Below are 15,200 nucleotides of genomic sequence, written 5' to 3' on the forward strand. Positions count from 1 at the left end.
TGAAAGTTTCTTCTCTCTTGGGTGTTGCCTCCTTCATATATCTATAAGTTTAATTTCCTGCTTGATTTAACCATAAATTTGGCCACTTTATTCTTTTTGCTTGTCTTTTGTCCAGTTTTATCCAACATTGGATCCAAATTAAGGTTAAAATCCCCTCCTATCAGTATGTTTCCTTGTGTGTCTGCAATCTTCCAATAAATATCCTACATAAACTTTTGATCCTCCTCGTTAGGCGCATATATATTGAGCAAATTCCAAAATTCTGAGTATATCTGACACTTTATCATTACATACCTCCCTGCTTGATCTATTATTTCCTCCTCTATTGTGATTGGTACATTTTTGTTAACTAATATGGCTACACCTCTAGCTTTTGAATTATATGATGCTGCCGCTACATGTCCTACCCAGTCTCTCTTTAATTTATTATGTTGCACTTCAGTTAGATGTATTTCCTGCACAAATGCGATATCTATTTTTTTCCTTCTTCAATAAATTTAGTAGCCTCTTCCTTTTAATTTGGTTATGTATTCCATTAATGTTTATAGTCATATAGTTCAACGTGGCCATCTTGTATCTTGCCTACACCTCTTTTCCACCTCCTCCCCATTTTTCCCATTTTCTTCTCTTAGCTTTACCTTATTAAATACATTTAAAATATAAGATACCCCAACAGTTCCCACACCCAATAATACCTTAACCCCAAATGCTCCCACCCTCTCTGAGTTGCCCCTTATCCCTTGCCTGGCAACCACAACTCCCCTTTCTATTTGGATTGTGATCTTGCTCGCAAGCGGCAACTGATTTTGCAGTGACAGTTATTCCCTCTCCCCCCAGCCTTCCCCAAAAAACTTTATTCTAAACACATAACAAAGCTCTCTTTTCCCCCCCCCCTTACTTCCTTCCTTTCCTTCTCTTTTCCCTCTTTACTTCTTTACATATACATTGTTTTTACATCTTTATATATACTTTATCGTCATTCTTCATTCTTGTTACATCTCTTCATCTCTTCTTCTGTCCTGTAAACGTTCTGAGTATTCTTGCGCTTCCTCTGCATTCAAGAACAATCTGTTTTGCTCCCCGTGTATAAATATTTTAAGCACGGCTGGATGTCTTAACATGAATTTGTAACCTTTTTTCCATAAAATCGTTTTCACTGTATTAAACTCCTTCCTCCTCTTTAAGAGTTCAAAACTTATGTCTGGGGAAAAAATTATTTTTTGACCCTTGTATTCCAATGGCTTATTATCTTCTCTAACTTTATTCCTTGCCCGTTTCATTATGTATTCTCTTGTCGTATATCTCAAAAATTTTACTAAGATGGATCTTGGTTTTTGATGTGTCTGCGGTTTCGGAGCTAATGCTCTGTGTGCCCTTTCTATTTCCATTTCTTCCTGCATTTCTGTCATTCCCAGGACCTTCGGGATCCATTCTTTTATAAATTCTTTCATGTATGTGCCTTCTTCACCCTCCTTCAGGCCCACTATTTTTATGTTGTTTCGCCTACTATCTGAGATAACAGCTCTTGTGTCTCTTTAATTTTTTTGTCACTCTTCCAATTTTTCTCTTAACTCATTTACTTCCATTTCTACAGCCGTTTCTCGTTCTTCCATATTCTCTACTCTTTTCCCTATTTCTGTCATGCCCAGCTCTAAACTTTGCATTTAATCTTCTGCTCTTTTCATTTTCCTTTTAATTGATCTAAATTATAATGATAACCATTCTTTTAATGATCTTATTTGTTCTTCAAAAAAAGCTTTGTGTATATTCTCTCCATCAGTTTTACCTTCTATTTCTCTGAGAAGATCTTGGTCTTCTTCTTCCTCTTTTTCTGTGTCTCTTCTGTTTTTCCTGATGAGCTGCTTGTATCTCTTTGTCAGGCCTCCTCTTGCCGGGTCTCTTGCTGCTGGTCCTCCCCTCCTGGGCTGCTCGTCCGTCGGGCCTCCTGTCGTTGATCCTCTTGTCGATCACCCCTCCGTCTTTCTCCTTCATCTGTTTCCTCGCTCTCTCTTCTGCCGCCTTCCTCGTCCTCCAGCTGAGCGCCCTGGTGTCGGGCGTCCCTCAGCTGTTCGCGCTGTGGCTGCCTGCTCCTCTGCTGAGCCCCCCTCCCATCGGTGTCCTCTTTTTCCTTTTATTGTGCACTTTTCTTTGGCTCCAAGAGCCATTATTGAAGTCCATCGGCTGGGAAGTCGGGACGCTACAGGGCAGGAACTAACCTCGGTTATCGGGCACTCCTCGCCACCACAGCTCCCTGATCCTTCGTGCAGGTAAGGCCTTCTTTCTTCCCCGGCGACTTTTCTACTTTTTTTTTCGGTTGTTTTTACTTTCTCCTTCTTGGGTTCCATCTTCTTTCTCTTCACTGTAACTTTATCTTCTATTTCTTATATTTTATTTTTGTTGTCCTTTGTCTTTTCCTAACTTCCAATTTTTCTGGAGAGGGCTGGTTTTCCCGACCGGCCACTACTCCATAAAGTGACTCCTCGGCCTCAGTGAATTAATGAGGACACTTTTCATCCAGCGTACAGTGCCTTTAACTCACTGCCATCAAGAAGGATGTACAGGGGCATCAAAATTAGGATTGCCAGGCTGGGAAATGGCTTCTTCCCACAGGCTGTGAGATTGATGAACGGTAACCTTTAACCGAGTAATTCATCCCAAAATAAATAAATAAATGGACAGATAGATAAATTATATGTATATTATATGAATATATATGATTATATGTGCTATGTTTTGTGTGGGTGTGCTTGTGTTTGCACACACACTGTGATCAGGAAGCACGCTGTTTCATCTGGCTGTATATACAGTCAGATGATAATAAACTTGAACTTGAAATCCACAACCCCTTCCTTACAATCCCAAATTTCAACCAAACATATATATACCTCAACCCCATTTTTCTATCTTTTAATGTTTCTCCCTCAGTCTCACCAGCATCGTAATGTCTTGCCCATCATTCTGGCCACAGTATTTACTACCTAACGGCTACTCTGCAGGCTTTTTGATTATTTCCCCAAACCCATGCATCACTTGGGTGTACATGAATCACTGTATTTTCTAGGTTATACAGCTTCCTCACTTGGATTTAACTGCACATTCTCCATATGTGAAAATCAAACTTCTGGTACCTCTTTCAAGATTCCTTTGTGGGCATGAAATTTCCTTCTGCCCTCCACAAGGCAGACAAAGAGTTACCATTGGTGTCGCCCCTAACAGTATGAGAGAAAGAGAACAAAAAAAGAGTCTCTTTAGAGTCATTGAGTGTCCATGGATTTGCCTTCAGCCCTCCTGCCTCCTCTGCAGCCGCACAGACTCCTGTTCGATCCATCGGCCACCCAAGCTCCTGATCCAACCCTCCGATACAAATATGAGGCTTTCAATGCCCGTGACGCTTCAGGAGCCCCTCTTGCCCTCAGCACCCTCTCGAATCCTGGCACTGTTATCTAGTTCCTGTGATGCATTTGCCAGCAGCCCACAGACTGTGGAGGTCTTCTGACCAAAGTTGCCTACTTGTGTCCCTCGGCCTCTGAGCCGCACACTGGTCTGCTGCCATGGTCACTGCCCTGTAGGGTCATCTCCCCGTGTCATCCCCATTTCTGGTGCCCTGTTCCAGTCCACTGCTCCCCAACATGCGTGGGGATGTTCTCCCTATTTCTGGTGCCCTGCGCCAGTCCATTGCTCCCCCAGAGTATGCAATCCCTCATGGCCGCTGCCAAGCACAGGTGCCGCCATCTTGGGGACAGCCCTATGGTTGCAAGATTTTAGTATAAAAACACTGTCTGTTCTTTTAACAGGCCATTTAACACCTGTGCAAAGCTGCTGGTGTTAGGAACGAGTGGTTGAACCCTTTTGAGTCCGTCCTCTTTGCTCTCCAGAGTCCACACAGCAGTTCCAGCAGAGTCACCATTTTTTTAACTACCTCACCACACCAGTTGTTTAAAAAAGAATTTATAACCACCCTTACTGTTGTTGCCTGGTTACATACGCCACAATACCTTGGGCGCTAAACTTGCCCTGATTTCTTGCATTCCTAATTTCCTTATTTTTACTTAGTATCTCCTGCTACTTTCTAACTTAACACATTTTAATAATTTGGTAGGGAGAGAGTTGAACTGCCTTTGACCTTTTGACATTTGGAACAATCCGAACCAGATCTCCTCCCTCACTCTCAGCGTCCCTCAGTCTTTTACCTCTTCAGTAAACTCACTAATCAAAGAGCTGTCAGTCTGTTTTATACTCCGTCAAAGCTTGGTGATATCATGAATGCTATGCTTTTGTAGATTCCAGTTTCACACGTGATTAGAACCCAAATATACTTTCCCACATTCATTGCAATGGAACATTTCTAGCCTTTCATGTGGCCATTGATTCAGTTGAAAATATATGAGTGTTTACTTTTGAGTGTTCCCCAGGTAAGCAAGCCATTCTTTGTCTGTACCAGTGCTCGTTTACATAAACTTGATGGCTGTAATGTGGCAAGTGATGCAAATTATATTTCAAAGCAGCTGACTGCACAACTTCAAAGGAGAGATAAAATAAGCAACTCTTCTCACTCTCCTTTGTTGATGTTTTCCACAGGGCAGGAGACCCGTCACTTTAGTTGGCTTCAGCCTTGGAGCACGAGTGATTTACTTCTGTCTTCAAGAGTTGCTTCAAGAGAAAGGTACAAAAAGAAGTCCTCTCAATTAAAATACAGTGCCGACCATAATGTTTGGGAGAAATACATGTTTTTTCCTCTACTTGCCCCTGTGCTCTGCAGTTTTAAATTTGTAATCAAACAAGTAATTAAAGTGCACAATATAGATTTTATTCACAGTTATTTGAATACACTTTGGTTTGACCATGTAGAAATTACAGCACTTTTTATACTTCGTTCTCCCATTTCACAGCACCATAATTTTGGGACATTTGGCTTCACAGGTATTTGTGATTATTCAGGTATGTTTAATTGCTTCATTGGTGAAATTGCAAGAGAGCTAGGCTTGCTTCTAAGCTTTTGATCACCTTTGGAGTCTGTAGATGCCATTTTTCAACATAAGGTCCAGAGATGTGCCAATGAAAGTCAAAGAGGCCATTATGAGGCTGAAAAACAAGGATAAAACAGTAAGAGGCATCGCCCAAACTTTTGGATTACCAAAATCAACTGTTTGGAACATTATTAAGAAAAGACAGCAAACTGGTGACAAAGGAATTCTCATCATAATGAAGAAAAATCCCCAAACATATATCCAACAGATCAGAAATGCTCTTCAGGAGGCACGTGTGGATATCTCAATGACTACTGTCCTCAGAAGACTTCATGAACAGAAATACAGAGGCGACACTGCAAGATGTAAACCAGTAGTTAGCCACAGAAAGGATGGCCAGATTACAGTTTGCCAAGAAGTATTTAAAAGAGCCTGCAGAATTCTGGAAAAAGGTCTTGTGGAGAGATGAGACCAAAGATTAACCTGTGTCAGAGTGATGGCAAGAGCCAAGTGTAGAGGCATAAAGGAACTGTCCAAGATCCAAAGCGTAACGCCTTTGCCATTTTTGCATTTTGCAGTGTAGCCTCTGTATTTCTTTTCATGGACTCTTCATCGACATATCTACACCTGCCTCCTAAAGAATGCTTCTGATCTGTCAGACAGGTGTTTGTGGATTTTTCTTCATTATAATAAGAATTTTTATGACATAGGCAGTGGAGGTCTTCATTGGAATATCAGTCCCTTCGTGATTACTGAGCTCACCAGTACACTCTTCTTAATAATATTCCAAACTGTTGATTTTGGTAATTGGGTGATGTCTCTTACTGTTTTATTCTTGTTTTTCAGCTTCATAATGGCTTCTTTGACTTTCCTTGGCACAATTCTGGTCCTCACATTAAAAAATGGCAACTGCAGACTCAAAAGGTGGTCAAAAACTAAGAAACAAGCCTAGCTCACTTATACCTGCACCAATGAAGCAATTAAACATACCTGAGTACTCGTAAACACCTGTAAAGCTATATGTCCCAAACATTATGGTGCCCTGAAATAAGGGGACTATGTATAAAAGGTGTTGTAATTTTTACATGGTCAAACCAAAATGTATACAAATAACCTTGAATAAAATCTGTATGTGCACTTTAATTACATGTGACTGTTAAACTGTGGAGCATGGAGTAAATAAAGGAAAAAAAGTATCTTTGTCCCAAACATTATGGAGGGCACTGTAGATAAAGCCTGGTCATTTAATTTGTAACTGTAAGGGGAAACAATGTACACTGTTTCTAATGGGATCTTTATTGGATTTGCTGGTCAGACGAGATACATCCCTATTAAGAGACTCATGCAGAGGACACAAGGAAATGTCTTGTAGAAGGACTTTCACGGCCTGATCATTCAAATTCTAAATTAGCATCACCTGTGAGATTGCTTTACTCTCAGATCCTGACCAACATGTTTTCTATTCCAAATGTTCACTGACATTTTATAGAAACATTTTTATCAGGCACAAGCACAAATTAATTGCACTTAAAAATTGATCTTTAGCAACAAATTAACATTTGTTATTTACATTTTTCAATCAATAGTATAATTTGTGGAGATTAACTTGGTCCTCTTGTACACTTTTGGCACATTCCACTTAAGGGTTCCATTCCATTTATTTTAGAAACAATGCAAATCAGTAGCAGTAATGGCATGGATGTTTACATTTTGATTTTGTTTTAAATAACTTTTTTTTTAATGCTCTCTGCATCCTTTTCTGCTCTCTCAGTTCCCTATGTCTTAACTCTCATGCAACTATGTGATCATTTCTCCCAAGACAATTCAGGTGCAACCAATCTATGTGGTTTGGATGATTGCTGTTCCAATAGAGGATTCTCATTGACATGCTATACTTTGAACCATGCATTGAGCTGTTTCTCAAATTGTAACCCAGAGATTCTTTTAGCAGTAAAAACACAATGCTGGAGAAACTCAGCAGGTCAAACAATGTACTTTAAACAGAAAAGGTAAAGATACATAGCCAAAGTTTCGGGACACACACCTGCTCAATTACACACCGATACATGTTGAACTGTGGGAGGAAATCAGACCACCTGGAGGAAATCCGCACAGACACGGGGAGAATATTAAAACTCCTTATAGCCAGCCCCAGATTTAAACCCTGGTCGCTGGCACTGCAACAGCATTTCGCCAACAGCTATACTCATGGCGCCTCAATTTTCATCAAGGTATAAGCAAAATGTAGGCAGGAGCCTGAATAAAATAGTGGGGGAGGGGCAGGGGAGGAGCACAGGCCCATGGGCAAGAGGTGATAGGTGGATAAGGGAGGGAGGGCACAACAGCAAATAGGGGGGTGGCTCTATGAATGGAGAGGGAAGCGGGGTGGAGAGCTGACGGAAAGGAGATAGAGAGATAGAGAAGAGAGGGAGAACAGGGTGGATTAGCAGAAACCAGTGTTATGCCATCTGATTGGAGAGTGTCCAGACAGAATTATAGGGGTTGCTCCTCCGATTTATGGGTGGGCCTCTGTTTGGCAGTGCATGAAGCCATGGATGGACATATGGGCATGGGAGTGGGGCACAAAATTGAAATGGTTGGCTGTGCCAACTGGAAGATTCCCACTATTGCCCACTATTGTCCTTCCAAATGAAGCAACACTTGAGAATCTGCAGGAGTCATCTACTAAATCCAGGGCTCCTATTGTGGCCATTTTTAGATTCTTTTCGTCTGTCCTTTTCTCTTTTATTTCTGATGTTCATTCTTCTGCGTATCGTGCTGCTTTGTTTGCCCTTTTATCTTTCAGAAGGCCTTCCCAGCAATTTTGAAATAACATTTGATTTATCCTTGGGACAATGTCCTGGACATTGGCAAATCCATAAGACAGCAGCCTTTATATTCTTCTTCTCCCCTTCTTTTATCAACCAGTGTGCTCTGGGTTGTCATTCTCTCCACACTCTCTGCAGTTAGTCAGTACACGATACCCCCTGGGTAGGACCGGATTCTGCAGTTTATTCTTTGCTGCTTCCCGATTTCCTTGAAGCTGCTGTCATTGAGATGTATTCTCTGTACCTGTATTCCCATTGAAGTATCCAAGTAGTTCTTGCTCTCTCTTGTATCCCAGAATAATTTACCTTGGGTTCCAGCTCAGTGAGACTCAGCCTGAGGGATTCATGGTTACAGCCATTCTTACAAGTGGAAAAGTTTTCCTGTCCAAAATTCCCACATTAAGTAGTATTGGTTCACTGCCTAAGCTATGATGGTCAACACAAGTTCTGTATGGCAGTTACATTTTTATCTATTTCTTATGCCAATGAATGCCGCTAAATAATGATCAACAGATGGCTTGAATTTGATTTTTTTAGTTACTTCCATCACTCACTTTATACGTTTAACATATTACAGCAATTTGTGGCTTTAGTTTAATTTCAATTCTTTTCATATTTATGTGTGTGAACTTTTTTTTACCTCTAATAAAGTCAGCATTGATAATGCTTAGATCTTTAGAATCTTGAATTCAAATTGTTTTCTACCCCTCCCTCATATCTTTTCAGATGATATACGTATATTTCTACCACTTTTTTTTTCTTATTTGAACACTCCTGCTAGTAGGAAAAAAAATCCATTGTCTCAACTTTAAGAATCTGAGTGGTATACCATTAGCCAACTCCTGGAAGATATTGAGACTGGCAGTCTTTTCCCAACTAGATTAAATCCAGCACACCTTGCAAATGAAGTACTTTCATGTAATAATTTAAAGCGAGTGCCCCTGGTTTCTGCTGGAACTGGCTTTTATCCTGAGATTAATGTCACGCTTTGTTTTAATTTTGCTTTGGTCTTCCCTGAAGTTGCAGGAAATGTAAGTTTCTGCACTTATTCTGATAGACAGTATTGCTATTTCTTGTTGGACACAAAGATAACAACAATCTGACCTTGAATGCGATATCCTCCTGATCACTGAGGGCAGTTTGTCGGGAAGACGATCAAATGAAATTAAAATGCACTCCATACAAGGTGTTTTAAAATAAGTACCAAAAATGGTTTGAATGTAATAATGAGTCAATTTCTATGAGGATGCTTGGCAGGATGCAGATTAACTAGTCAGACTGGATATTCTACCTTGAATAGTTTTATTCCTATTTACTTTTGTGTCATTCATTGCAGTGATATAGAGTCTGTTCACCATTAAAAACTGCTTTAATGTCCTGCTGGATGGAGATCAATTGACAATAAAAAAATGTTCTGGCTCTTGTTTGATTTTGTAAACAGCTGAAAGCAAACATAGTGTATTTAACCAAAATCAGCTACTTCCCACTTCACTGGTTCTTTCCAACAGTAATTTCAGGTTTTCATAATTCATTTATAGGGTCTGCTTGTCATTTCTTCTTCCTGATTACCCTTGAACTTTGGTCAATTACTTCAAAAAACCTTAAGGATTGGTTCTAACTTAAATAAGTCCAAATAAAGATGGCCCAAATGTTGTTGGTCAACAAAATTTCCCAGCAAATTGATAATTTCATGGTTACCTCAATTGATATTAACCCTCAATTTAATGAGGTGAATTTTAAATTCTCCAGCTCTCATGGCTGAATTTAAAACCTTGACTCCAGGTGATTAGTTCAGGTCTTCATGTTATCTAACCAGTAATTTACATTCTCCATTACGGTACCTCCAATAGTGGATTAGAGAAACTTTGATTTCTGTTTTTTTTCTAAAATCGTGTAATTTCTAATATTTTAGCTGGATAATCAAGGGCTGTTAGACTTTAGGAGTTTCCTGATCATTCCTCCACAATTTTAGTTCCATATAGATGCAGTGGATTATTAAATAAATTGGGTCATTTACAATCCCACTCTGTTTCATGGCCAGTTGAGAAATTTTCTGTCCAAAACAGGTGGAAAATTACATGATCTTTCCACTTGTTTTGGATACACCGTAGGCTATTTAGACAATTATTTTCAGCTCCAGCTTGTTGATAGTCACAGAAAGAGGTATCAGTGCCACAAGACTCACACCACCAGGTTCAGGAACAGCTGCTCCCCCTCCACCATCAGACTCCTCAACAACAAACTCAATCAGGGGCTCATTTAAGGGCTCTTACTGGTGCACTTTATTGGTTTATTTTCTCTCTGTATTGCACAGTCAGTTTGTTTAAATTTCTTTATTTGTTTATGTTTAGGTAGTTTTTTTTTGCACTGCCGATAAGTGGAAAATCTGCCTCACCCACTGGAAAAAGAATCTCAGGGTTGTATATGATGTCATATATGTACCCTGTCAATAAATCTGAAAGTGAATGTCAAATACAGGCTTGTCTCTGAGGTTTGCCTCCATTAAAGCCATTCAATGGCATTCTAGAGGTTTGGATGGTGGGGGTTTCTCCCCATTTACTGCCTGAGGTATATTTTTCATGTGCATCTCATTGCCCTGTGAGATTTGCCCTCTTCATCCAACATCCAATCTAATATCTATGATTAAAAGAAATGAACCAATTTTTAAATAAAAAGATACATATTGATCTGGCATCACCTTTGTTTATGCAAGTTCCAAACTTCCAATAATCTTACAGCATTAAGGCTTCCAAAATTTACTCATGAATTGTGCAGCTTCAAGATTTAGGGTGTGACCCAACGTCTGGAGTCCAAGTCAATTTCCTCCATCTAGATTTACAATTCCTCTTAACAGGTGGATGGACACCAATGAAAATGAAGTACCATAATGAGAACTGTTTGCTTGCAAGTAAGATGAATCCTGACACCTTGTTGTTCAAAAGCAATTACAGTAAAATTCCTGTTACGCAGAATTCAAGCAACCGGCAAAAAAAATAGCAGAAAATAAATAGGTAAAAAGTATTGAAGTTTAAAATTGGCGCACCTCACCATTAGTTCACCAATCCATGTTACATGTAGTCTCAAGCAACTGGAAAATTGACTTATCTGGCGTCTACCAAACCCCATAGGTGCCAGATCCCTGGGGTTTTAATGTTCTTTTAGATATTCCTTGGATAGGATACATCTGCTTATTCCAGACATTTACAGTCATATCTAGATAGAGGCTCTTGTGATCACATAGACAGCAGCTGTCTGGTAAAATCTGAATATTGAATGACCATGAATGTACTCATATGGACAGAATAATATTGAATAGACTTGCTGGGATATATTATAAGTAAATCTGTTGAAAAATTAGAAGTTCCTTTTTTCTGTGTTCTGTTTACAGATGCTTGACATCCTAAGTTAATTGATATTGGTTTTATAATCCACTTGTTTTCCAATGAGTGTGGGATCACAGCTGTAACATACATTGTAGAATGATTTGTGTGGAGTTATTACAACACATCTCAGTTTGGGTTTTAAAATGACTTCGTGATGAATGATTTTCAGTTGTTGTAACAAGTGCGATGTGTGTGGTGTTGCTGTGAAATGAGATCTGAATATCTAAGTTCTAAAACTGCTTGGTCATGCATTCATTTTGATGTGTATGTAAGTATGCAGAGTGAAACAGCCTCTAACAGCCCCTGTACAGTAAAGATTCAGATTATGATCACTCCAGCAGTTACATTTTTTAACCCTTTGGACTCCAGCCATTTTTAACCTTTCATAATATATAATCAAGATTGGGTCCATGGGTAAATGGAATATATGTGCTTGTTGGCAGTTCCTGAAACTGGGATACCGAGTATATGTGCTTGCTGGTGGTCCCTGAAAACTCGGGCATGGATTCCAAAGAGTTAATAATCCAACACAGCGCAAAGGTGAATATAGTGAGGATTATTAATTATTCGTGGAGTTTAGATCATGAGCAGGATCTATCTAAATCCATTTGGAGTGCCTTATCTTTTGATGTACAGAGCTTTAGCTTGCCAGCTTATTCTTGTTTATGGTTGGGAAATCTAACCTGTCTTTCAGTTTTTTTTAAATTTGACTTCCCCACAAATATTTTTGGAAGGTTCCTTGGCTGCTGACCTCCCTGTCAGAACCAAATTGTCCCTCTTCATTTATTGGCCAGGGTTGTAAGCAGCTAGAAGGCATCACAGCCATACCTGATATTGCCTTCATTCAATATGCACACACATGAGTTTTCCAGCCCAAACTTTGATTGTGAACACTAGCTAATATTTCTGCTTTGTAGGAGTGGGTGCCAACTGATGTGAAACAGAACATATGGCATTCAGGTAACTTTTCTTAAAATGCATCCACATATGGATTTAAACAAGAAAATCTGCAGATGCTGTGATTGTAGTTTACACAACAATGCTGGAGAAACTCAGCAAGAAACATGGTGTTCTTTATGCAGTAAAGATAGAAATATGTAACCAAGAGTTTGGGCCCCAGCAAAAAGCAGGCAGATGCCAGAATAAAATGGGGAGTGGCAGGGAGAGGAGCACAGGGTCACAGGCAAGAGCTCATAGGTAGATAAGGGTAGAAGAAAAAAAAAGCCGAGGTGATGGGGGAGAGGATTGCTCTGTGAATGGAGAGGGTAGGGAGTGGAGAGCTGGAGGAAAGGAGACAGAGAGATGGGGAAGAGAGGAAGATTGGAGAAGTTGATGTTAAGGCCATCAGTTGGAGAGTGAGCAGACAGAATATTAGTTGTTACCCCTCCAATTTACGGGTGTCTGTGCTTTTGCAGTGCACGAAGCCCTGGACAGGCCTGTCAGCGCATGAGTGGGGCGCATAATTGAAATGGTTGGCCACTAGGAGATGCCCATCAGCCAGTGCAAAGGTGTTCAGCAAAATGATCTCCCAGTCTCCATCTGGACTCTCCAACATAGAGAAGGCCTCAACAGGAGCAGTTGATGACCCCCGCAGATTCACATGAAGTGTTGCTTTGCTTGGAAGGACTATTTCCCCTCTCCCCACCATTTTATTCAAGCATCAGCCTACTTTTTGCTCACACCTTGATCAGAACTTATTGTCATGAACATGTGTCACAAAATTCATTGTTTTGCACCAGCATTAAAGGTGCAAAAGATTACTATAAATTAGTGCAAAAGAAGAGGAAAAAGTGAGGTAGTGTTTGTAGTTCTTGTCCATTCAGGAATCTGATGGCAGAGGGGAAGAAGCTTTTTTTGTACCATCTGGAGTTGGTCTTTAGGCTCCTGTACCTCCCTGATCGTAGCAGTGAGAAGAGATATGGCCTGGGCGGTGAGGGTCCTTGACGATAGAGACTGCTTTCTTGAGACATCCCCACTTTGAAATATCCTTAATGGAGTGAAGACCAGTGCCCATGATAGCGCTGGCTAAGTTCACCACTCTCAGTAGCCCCTTTCTGTCCTATGCATTGGCACCACCCATACCTGACAGTGACGCAACCAGTCAGAATGCACTCAACAGTACACCTGTAGAAATTTGTATTAATTGTCAGTGAGGAGGAGATGTTGTTTCTGATTTGTAGTGATTGTGGTCTTCCGATGAGGAAGTCCAGGATCCAGTTGCAGAGAGAAGTGCAGAGGCCTAGGTTTTGGACCTTGCTGACTAGGAGTGAGTGGATGATGGTGTTGAAAGCTGAGCTGTAATCGATGAAAAGGAACCTGTTTTCAGACTTAGCCCCAAAATGTTGTGTTTGCTTTATCTTTATCTTTGCTATTTCAAGGACCCTGCATGACTTGCTGAGTTTCTCCAGCATTTTAGTGTAAATTCCATATGAGGATGTTGGATGAGGATCTGCTGTGATCACCTCTCATAGGGGAACGTTTACTGTATTGATCTGCCTGAAGTCTGAAAAAGCACCGTGACTCTTTGGAATCCAGTCAAAGGCGACAGAGTTGGGAGAAACTGTTGTGGAAAGAAAATAAAGTGATTAAGCAGGCAAGTTAAAACTTGCTTTAAATGTTTATTGTACTCCAAGAGCCATAGGGATGTAAATATTTTATAAGGTGTATTGGGATTTCTAAAAGCATTATACAGAGCAGGAATAGGCCATTATGCTCCCATGTCTTTTGCACCATTCATTAAGGTTTTGGCTCTGATCCTCCCTCTTTGACAGAGAATTCTAAAAGTTCCGTACCCTCTGGATCCGCATTAATGAACACTAATCTGTTTCTTTTTACATATTTATAAAACCTTTACAGTCTTGGTCTTCTTGATTTTTTTTTTTAATTCCCAAACATTTCCATTTATTCCATAGCCTGATACTAATTAGAAAAATTAACTGATGTTGGTTTGTGTGCTCAGCCCTGTCCTGGACAGACTTTGGTTGTCAAAACCCATTTTGCATTATGGTTTTGAACTTTCACTTGAATTTTCTAAATTTCCTCTCACCAGATCTCTCTATCATGTTTGTTAGATCCTCTTTTCCAGATCTTGCCATACTGAAACAGATTTGGATTAGAGAATGTTTGGAGTTCAAGTTCCTGGTTCTTCGATTTGTGGCGTAGAAATTGAATCATTGATCAAGAAAATTGTTATTGATTGTTCTTCGACATTTTTTAATTTACTGGTTCTCTTTGCAGTGTTACAGCATTCATTTCTGTTGTGGGACACCACTGTTGTATCAGCAGGTACAGAGGAATGTCACATATACAGTAAAACCCCTGATATCTGGCACCTATGGGGATTGGTAGATGCAGAACAAGTGAATTTTCTGGTGGCGAGTTGCGTGGATTGGCAAACTAAATTGGCAAGGCGTGCCAATTTTAGATTAGTGTATTTTTTAAACCTATTTATTTTCCGCATATGTTTTGCCATCGTTTGAGGCTGCTGGTTGATTGAATTCCGGATAAATTTGAAATGAACAGACAGGAATCTTTACTTTCTGTGGATCACATTGACATTCCTGAGGTTCCACTACAGGCCAGTATATTATGATCAGCTCAGAAAAGTGCTTCTGTACTACCATTTCTTTAACCCTCACCAAGATCCCCAACTTAAACAGACTGACTCCAAGTCAATAAACGTCACTTGAGGACTAAGACAGGACTTGGCAGAAGTGTTGCCAAGTATTCCACCCTCAACTGGATGGGTGTAGCTGCAACAACACTCAATTCTTTATTGCCATGTGACAAAATGGCTTCCTAAATGGTGCTGCTGCCTCTAGATGTAACCCCATTGCCACCAGTACTCCCTACCAGGCAACACTTTGTCAAATTACAAGGGGATGTTCTGAATTCCCTTGCAACAATTTAAACATCTGTTCTTTTTGAATGTAGGTGATCATTCCTACATGTTCCTCAGATCAAAATCATGGAATTCCTTACGAAACAATTTGAGAGGACACCACCAGCAAGAATGATTCTCG

At 40.1% G+C, this 15,200-nt stretch overlaps 1 protein-coding gene across 8 annotated transcripts in view; it reads left to right on the forward strand.

The window, feature by feature from the left end:
- The window catches only part of tmco4 (transmembrane and coiled-coil domains 4), a 93,165-nt gene that overhangs the window by 41,736 nt on the left and 36,229 nt on the right, over positions 1-15,200 (forward strand). For 7 of the 8 annotated variants that reach the window (XM_069918798.1, XM_069918800.1, XM_069918802.1 and 4 more), the window contains one exon: positions 4,579-4,663. In XM_069918798.1, the coding sequence (XP_069774899.1) occupies positions 4,579-4,663 (85 nt within the window). Of the gene's footprint in view, positions 1-4,578; positions 4,664-5,813; positions 7,175-15,200 lie in introns of those variants that run through there. The other variant, XM_069918806.1, reaches the window with a different exon arrangement.

Source organism: Narcine bancroftii, chromosome 2, assembly GCF_036971445.1.
Source record: "Narcine bancroftii isolate sNarBan1 chromosome 2, sNarBan1.hap1, whole genome shotgun sequence".
In the NCBI taxonomy this organism is placed as follows: domain Eukaryota; kingdom Metazoa; phylum Chordata; class Chondrichthyes; order Torpediniformes; family Narcinidae; genus Narcine; species Narcine bancroftii.